Source organism: Pholcus phalangioides, unplaced genomic scaffold (assembly GCF_987345545.1).
Source record: "Pholcus phalangioides strain wild (caught in Gottingen) unplaced genomic scaffold, Ppha-v1.0 ptg000016l_1, whole genome shotgun sequence".
NCBI classification, from domain to species: domain Eukaryota; kingdom Metazoa; phylum Arthropoda; class Arachnida; order Araneae; family Pholcidae; genus Pholcus; species Pholcus phalangioides.
Genome location: NW_028301609.1, coordinates 4587316 through 4596321, shown reverse-complemented (window position 1 = coordinate 4596321; position 9006 = coordinate 4587316). Strand labels below are relative to the sequence as shown.

At 41.1% G+C, this 9006-nt stretch overlaps 1 protein-coding gene across 1 annotated transcript; it reads left to right on the top strand.

The window, feature by feature from the left end:
- The first annotated feature begins 7919 nt into the window (after positions 1–7919).
- Positions 7920–8729, top strand: LOC149074906 (uncharacterized). Its single transcript, XM_089245977.1, has one exon. It carries the CDS (start codon positions 7920–7922, stop codon positions 8727–8729), a length of 810 nt encoding a protein of 269 aa, XP_089102103.1.
- Positions 8730–9006: the final 277 nt, after the last annotated feature.

Genomic DNA, 9006 nt, shown 5'->3' with positions numbered 1-9006 from the left:
GCTTCTTTTTGTGCTGACATAATTTCATTATATCAGCACCTATCACGCGATTCAAGAGACAAAGAACGTAATCACTTCAGAATTTGCGGCCGTGTCTATGACACAGGCTAGCTCAATTATTATTTTGCATGAGCAAAGTTTTCAAAGCTCAGAATAGCGTAGCGGACGGTGTCGACCCGGCTCAAATTTGAGGCCGCGCACGGATTACAAAATGTTGTAACGTCGATATAAAACAATTTAACAGCAACAGAAATACAAATACAGGGGTCACGACAGACAATATGCCAAACGAGATGGCTGAAAAAAAGATGTCCATAAAAAATTTTGTACGTTGAATAAACTCGTATAAACTCAATAACGTAATTACGTTCTTATTGAACATCATGGACCCTTCGGAATCTCTCCAAGGACCCCCAAAAAACCCTTGGAGCCTTTGGGGGGGGGGGGATCAAACTTTAAAGTGAAAGAATTCCGTTGCGATTCAATGAGTAGTAAATTGTCCTATGTCGATATTACAAGAGATTGTGTACCCTTCAGTCTCTCTCTCTCTCTCGTGGGAGTTCTGTGGATAGTTCAACTTTCTCTCTTTTTCAGACCGAGCACAGCTCCAGTCCATCACTCAGGGCAATTTGCGATTGAGTGAGTTGTGCTGGAAGTGTCCATGTGCATTTAACAAGAAACCCGTAGAAACGGTTGCATTAATTATGTTTATACAGTATAAATAAAATATGCAAATTTGTTTGCATGCTACCATCTGTATTTGAAATCAACAGAAAACGCAATTTAGAAATTCAATTATTTTTCAAATGCTTTCTTTCAGTTGCAAAACTTTCAGAGCTAGGAAACGAAGAATATGAAAACACCACACAAAACAAAATATAAAGAGGGTGGTTGAAGAGTGTTCATATGCTTTAAAAGAACATTTATATAGGTAAAAAACACAAAACTGTCGTCTCTCTTTGGTCTGTAGACGGTAAAAGAATAGCACACAATGCCACAATTCACACATTTCCGCACCGTTTTCCGATTATTTAAGTTTATATTTTTATGGTGACGGTGTGTGACCTTGGCGAGATAACAGAGAGCAGATATATTTTAATAAATGAGGGAGAGAGCTCAAAATTACTTTATTTCACTTCTCGATTTTCATCAATTGTGGAATTGTTAATTTCATCAATTATGAATTTTCAATAATTCTGGAATTATTTCTCTTCCGTTAATTCCAAATATTAATCAATTTCGAAATTATTTTTTTTGTTATGGAAAAGACAGGAAAAAAAAAACCCCAACTAAAAACAGCCGATAGGTGGCACTGACGTACGCAAGCCCAAGAAAAGGTACGCAAATAACGAACAGAATGCCTCCAAATCGTTTATTGCAGTAGTATGTGTTCCACATGATCACCATCACAGGGGATAACACATTACGGGCGAGACACCAATCCAGCAACGGCAGAGTGCAGCAGGTCCAGATGTATACATGACACCTCTCGGCGGATCGCTTCTTTCAGTTCCGACAGATTTGATGGACCGGATCGATACACCCAGGATTTCAAATATTCCCATAAGCAGAAGTCTGCCGATGTCAAATCTGGAGACCAAGGCCATGGGAACCTACAACGCCTGCTAATGATTTTGATTTCCCCTAACATCTATCAGGATGGTCTTCACCGGAGTTGCAGTGTGACTAGTTGCTCCATCTGGCATAAACGTGACGGCAGAAAGCGCATCTCTTCCACGAAATCATGACACTACTTTCTCGAGCAGAAGCGTAAAATAACGCTACGCATTCACCGTAGATTTTTTTCAACCTATTCACTGGGCACTGCGTTTCAAAGAAGAATTGTCCTGTGATGAATGAACCTGTGAACCCACACCACAATGTCACTTTTTGGGAATGCAATGGCTTCTGAGTGTACTCACAGGATTAGGCGTCACCCAGATGCGACAGTTATGGGTATTAACGTCGCCATGAAGCACAAAATGAGCTTCATCTGTCCACAAGATGTTAAATGTGGGATTCTCTTCGATTTTAGATAAAGTCCACCTCGCAAATGGTTCTCTCTGTTCGGTATCCGCTGGTAAAAGTTATGGCACGAGTGCAATCTGTATGGGTACAGATCAAGGATTCCACAAAGACTTTTGCGTATCGAGGATGGTGGGTAAGCCCAAGCGTCTGGCAGCTTCACGAGCACTGCTGGTTCCTGCAGCTGATGCGGACGCTAACGCTTCCATTACGGCTGTAACACGCGACGAACGTGCCTTCCTTAAGCCGGGTTTTTCCTAGGAGTAGAATTTCTGCGTCGTGTGCAGCGTGAAAACGATGATTGGTTAAAAACCTGAAATTCAGGTGTTTTGACCAATCACATTTTTCCCGCTGCACGCGCAGCAGAAAGCCTGCTCCTAGGAAAACCCGGCTTTAAACATGGTCGCCTTACTCTCTAAACATGGCCGAACGATCCTCCAGCGTTCTCCAGTTTCCTCAAACCACTAAACAAGCATTGTGAGGCTTGTCGTTGTTAAAGGCCTGGTCACTGATTCCTGGTTCACTACTTCACCAACAACGCTTTATCCTTCTCGCTCAGCATCCTTGTTCACATACACGGTTTACAACGTTGAACTGGTGTAGATTAGGAGTGCAAGTTTTTTCATAACCGTCTCATTTGCATATTTCCACCGAAGTCGCTCGTACTAGCCCCACCTATCGGCTGGTTTTGAGTTATTTTTTCCTGTTTTACAAAAAATTTTCCGGGCCATAGCAATGCTAACCCTGTAAGTAGATTTTTATTTGGGTTATTTTTCCGGCTTGTATTCATTTTTAAAGTTTCTACGGACATTTTGCCCACCCTATAGTACTAGATTGTGTACTCCTCAGCTTGCCTCTCGTGTTGGGTTTCTATCGATATATATATATATAGTTCAACTTTCTCTCTCTCTCTCTCAGGCCGAGCACAACTCCAGTCTATCACCCTGGGCGATTTACAACCGATTTAGTTGTGTCAGAACCATGCCCATGAGCATAATGAAAGGAGCTTGTAGAAATGGTTGTGTTTACATTAGTGTTTATGCATAAAATATGTAAAGTTTTGGAGGTGCTGTCCTCTATATTCAAAATTAACAGAAAATACAATTTGGATATGTGAGCAATTTTTAAAAACGCTGTTTCTCGTAATTGCAAAAATTTCTTAACTAGAAAATGAATAATATGTAAATACTTAACGCAGGATCATAAACAGAGTGGTTGTAAAACGTTCAATATTTTTAAAAGAAAGTTTGTATAAAATTATTTATGTAAAAATTACAGCGTATTAAAAATTGATGTAGATTAATGTAGGTGGTTCTGGAGACGTTTGTGAATCTCCAGAGACTGTACTGTAATCGCATTTTGTCTAAATCGGGGCGCTCAACAGTCATTAATAAGTCTTTTTCTATATGTGGAATTGGTTTCTGAGTACATTTTGCAGCTTACCAAATATAATAAACAACTTGAATTTCTAACAGCCAAACTCCCGTTTCAGATACACTTTAAAATTTGAAAGAGCCCTTTTCTATTTTCTGCAAAATTTTTGTGAAAAATAACTTCAGAAATTTAATTTTTGAGCCTTATGCGCGTGAATTAATGGTGTGAAACTTTTTCTTGCATTCCTAATAGGGATGGTGGGTGGGGGTTTAGTGCACTTGTATACCATGACATTGATGAACTTCCAAGATGTCAGTTTGATATCGAAATGATAAATGCAGTAATAATTAGAGCTGGGAATCGATTAAAATTTCTAAATGGTTAATGAAAAAAAAAATGGAATCGAATGTGTTCAAAAGTTATTCATTCATAGCATACGTAGTGCTAGTAACTACCGTATATACTCGTGTGTATAAACCGAGTGGTTTTTTGTGGAAAAATTCGTTCCTCAAGTGGGGAGGTCAGCTTATACTCGGGTCAGTTTTTGATGGGAAAATAACGGTCCCCGTAATCAGTAGTCATTTTTGTAGCAGTGTTCGAAAAACCGGCATTATTGGTATGGGATATGTTCAATACCCACAGAAACGATAATGTCAAAGCCGAGGCAAAAAAATCGAAAACATCATTGGCTTTGATAGAATTCTAATTGATTCCAGTTCTCAGGCTACATTCATTTCTCAATCAACTGCCCAGAGGCTTGGCTTTCAGATACCACCTTGCGTTCGTGTCCTTGTAACTGGGTTGGCATCTTTTTTCAGCCGACCCACTATTCAAGAAACTGTCAGTTCGTGCATAACATCAAAATACGATCAAAACTCTTTGGAACAAAACCCCTGGCAGCAACGCTGTGAAACCCACTGCAAAGCCATTGCAACAATCTGGGATAGAGCGTGTAAAGAAAGGGTTCAGAACTGTTTCTTCAACGATGAGATCTCGATTGTATTTATAGCGGAAGACCATTGAACTATAAAAGCAGTCTTGGATCATTGAATCCATTTATTGATAAGGATGGATTCAACGATTGCTAAAATTGTGGAAACGTATCCCGGAACTGAGGAACTCGTTCGTGAAGAATTCCAAAGGCCTTTACAAGCGGACTATCACCAAGATTATCACAAGCTTCCCTTATGACATTAATAATAATTGATCAGGGCAGCGGTATGTACAGTTCGGTAACGAGCCACCAGATGACGGTGTGTAAAATTTTTTTTACATTTTTTCTTTCTTTTTTCTCGTGCGGGTGTATGGCCTCGGCGCTACTTGTGTAATAGATAGTGTTAGTGTATAGCTTGTTCCAACAGCAATATCCGATGAGGCGTTGTTCGCACCATACTACCTTCGCCACGGTCTATCGACTACTACGGGAGACGAGGACTTTCCACCCAGCACGCTGGGCAATGACGTCAGCGGCCGCCACTTTTCCAACAACTCTTGTAATAATTAATCAAATAGATATTTTCGTACTTATTATTGTACTTTCTGTCGTTCCAACGTGACGTCGAAACCTGCATGCGTTTTTCGCGATTTTCACCCTATCAACGTGGTTTGCGACACCATGTTTCGTTGAAATTTTTGTTCCTCTTGATGCCTACTAACAACGCTCTGAGTTTTTCGGTCTATTAACAGAACACCCTGTGTAATATTAATTGACATATTACATTCATTCCACGCATCTATCCGCTGAATCGATGAAAACACATAAATAAATAAATTAAGAAATAAAGAGCTTCCGCTCGAAGGTAATAAATATCGATCACGCCCCCCCCCCCCCTTGCCAGAAATACGAAGTTTCAAATTTATAGAACTTGGAAAACGACTTTTGTGTGTTTATTCTGCCCATGTTACTCTATGGAACTAAAATGTTTTATACAAATACAAGGCCACAACAGTCAAAATGCCGAACGAGCTGGCTGAGAAAAAGTTGCCCATAACAAATATGTATGTCATATATTTCCAAAAATACAGCATCCCCCAATTAAAAATGCAATTACAAACACTAGAAACAATATACATATATACATGATAAAATATAATACAATGCTCATAAAATGTACTTATGGTTGCCTTATTCTAAGTATGGATAGCTTCTCTATTTTCCCAACATGTTTATTACATTTCTATTTGAACGTGTCAATTGTTTTAAAATACACTACCCCCGGAGAAGGAAGCTATTCCATTTATTAACAACCCTATTAGAGAAAAATTCCTTGTGACACCATAACCTAAAATTGTCTCTCACCAATCGATACTGGTGTCCCCTTGTCGAAGCAGTCGACTGACGGTGTATTAATAATTCAAGTTTTGTAGAATGTGCTTCAATAGGGGATACACATATTGCGTTTTGGCAATACTTAGACGGCAAAACGAATGATCCAACCAGCTGATAAACCCAAAAGTGAAAGTTTGGACGTTCATGCCTCTAGCATAAGGGGAACGATATGCTTAACATGCCAACAATTTTCAGGCGCATGTTCTCAAAGACACAGACAGGCAGACAGAAAATCAATTTTATTCGTATATACAGATGAAAATTATCTTAATTTTTGATTTCAAAAATTTAAGTAAGTTTCATGGAAAAATAAGCAAAAGACGGACCATTTTATTTAAAATTTGGGGTGGTCAACAATGTTTCTGGTCCCCGAGCTGTAGAAATACCGCATATATCCGGCCCGCGGACTAAAAAGAGGCAGCGTAACCCCTGCTCAACACTGAATCGTTGATAAAAGAAACCCTGAAATCTAACAACCGCAGAAACATTCCTATATTTCTATTGTTTTCTTTTTGTAAATTTCTTTATGAAAACAGGTCATGACTTTAGGAGCACCCTGTGCAATCCCTTCATATATTGGAGTGTTCAAAAATAATTCGGATTTCATATAAATATGATTCAAAGTCAAGGAAGTTCCTTTTAATTGCGCACAATTACACAGAAATTCATTTGTAAGTGCGAATCGAATTAAGTAGAAATGCAGATTCTCTCTCTGAGGATTTACGGAACATTTAATGAAGAACTTATTTACATGAAGCAAACACACACAAATGGAAATCTTTTTATTCTAGTTCTTTTTTAGGAACTAATGATGGTTTAATTCGACCAGGGAATTCCTTGGAAACATTTTGAATAACTGTTTTTTTTTGCGAGTGTATCTAATCACAAGAAAGTGAAGATACTGGTAGTACTGCTATGTAAATTTCGTTCTATAGTGCTTACTGTGGGTTTTGGTCACGAAGAACAAGAGGAAAACTCACTAAACTCTAGATTAGGGTAGGTGCAGATCCTGGCTGATATTTCGCGAGGGCTGATTGATTGTGTGGTACATTGGATCGTCCCGTATTTGAGGGGACATGCCAATTTACCTCCTTGTAATTCGGCTCTTAAGAGGAATGACCGCTCTTTTTCGGCCGAACCTGGTCTAAGAGGTCCAAAAATTGGCTTGATTAAAAATTCATATTCACTATAAATTTAGGTTTAACAAAAATTTAGTGACTAGAAGACGTCTCATGTTACAGAAAAAGGGAGGCGTGGATAAGACAGGGGTCCACGAAAAAAAAAAAATGGTGGCACAAACGAGGCCATGCGCAAAAACGAAATTAAGAAACAATGTCTTGCAGTGTTGAGATGTGCTGTCATTCCAACCCGTGGAGTCATGTCACGAGGCGGTTATCTGCCGCATGGATCTGCACAAAATTTACTGGGATACAACAAATGGCTCTCCCGGTTTTTTTCTACGGGGTGGCGTGGACTTAGCCGGGCTGCGGGCTGGTTGCTTGGGGGCCGGTGCTTGTGCCTTGGCTCCGTGCTGGATGGCTGGTTGGGGGTGCTGTGGGATGGAGTGAGATGAGAGCGACTGGACTGCAGAACTCAGGGAGTGTTGGTGCTGAATCTCCGCTTCAGCTCACCCACCTCTTTGGGTAAAGAGGCAGTAAATCACAGATAATGATGGGCCTGTGGTGTCCCACGCAGACGACCCCCAAGATTCGGGTCAACGACCTCGAGAGTGTCACGTGATCCCGGGTACTGGAGACGACCGTCTGGAAAACAGCAGCAGCAGAGAGTCACTGCACACGAAAGCGTGAGGTTCGAAAATTTCTATGCCTGTCTTACTTTTTCAATAACCCAGATAATCACTATGTGTCGTCAAAATAAATGTTTATTCCGAAGCTGTGGCTGTGTGTGTTGACTCCGCAGTGGTGACCAGCGACGTTTAGGAACATTAACCATCAAGAAAAGTCCATCTTCATTGAAGATTTAATCTCATGCATTTTCGGAAATTTTCTTCTTTCGGAGCCTCCATTATGTCTGTGGTTACGACGACTCGATTCTTCCCTCAAACAGGCCCCTGAAGAACAGACCCCTCTCGCCCACGCATCATCGTCTGCTCTTCTTCTCTTCTGGTGTGACCTCCTCCTCTCTCTCGTCTTCTCTTCTTTTTTTCTCTCTCTCCCGTTGGAGCTGAGCGATGGCGGAAGAAAATGCTCAAGTTTCGAGAATTGGACTTCGATTACCTCCGTTTTGGAAATCCAATGTCCAACTATGGTTTCAACAGTGCAACAGTGCTTTTCAACTCAGTGGAATCACTAACGATGACACGAAGTATGCAGCCTTGGTCTCTTCCTTGGACGGAGAACGCTTGTCTTTCGTCTCGGATCTGATATTAAATCCTCCGGCAATCAACCGCTATCAAGCCTTGTTGGATCGCCTCATAAAGGAGTTCGCCGCGACGGAACATCAAAAAGTCAAGGAACTTTTGAACGAGCTACAGCTGGGTGATCAAAAGCCAAGTCAACTGCTGCGAAAGATGAAAGAGCTCTCCGGCAACAAAGTCACTGACGAGTTCTTGGGCACCTTGTGGATGCAACGCTTACCGCAAAATATTCAAGCAGTGTTATCGGTTTCCAGTGAGCCATTAGATCAACTTGCTGTCCTAGCCGACAAAGTGGCTGAAGTCACTACCCAAAATTACGTGTGTCGAATCCAGCCATCGTCGTCATCTCAAATGCAGTCGACTCCAGATCGAACCGATTCGACATCAGCCATCGAAACGCTCACCAAACAAGTGGCAGAGCTAACGGCAACGGTGAATCGACTCTCTACAGGGAGATATCGTAGTAACTCCCAACAGCGACGAGCTAGTCGTTCAACATCTCGTTTAAGTCGAGCACGGGATATCTGTTTCTATCACAGCAAGTTCGGTGAGAATGCTCGCTACTGCCGTCAGCCCTGTAAATACCAGAAAAAAAACGACGACCTTCCATCATCGCTGGTATGATGGAATCGGGCAACAAATCCAGCAGGCTCTTCGTGATTGACAGAGTTACGGCTGATCGTTTCCTTGTTGACTCTGGCAGTGAAGTTTCTGTTATCCCACCTAAAAAAAATTCGTCAGCACTACATCCAAGTTTCCATTTGTTCGCCGCTAACAACAGTAAGATTCTTGCCTATGGTTCCACGGTCAAGAAACTGGATTTAGGTCTCAGGAAATATTTTCCCTGGACATTTCTCGTAGCTGACGTCACTTCACCGATACTTGGAGCTGATTTTCTCAG

Coding starts and splice junctions, on each gene's coding strand:
- LOC149074906 (XM_089245977.1), top strand. CDS start 7,920: ATGGCGGAAGAAAATGCTCAAGTTTCGAGAATTGGACTTCGATTACCT.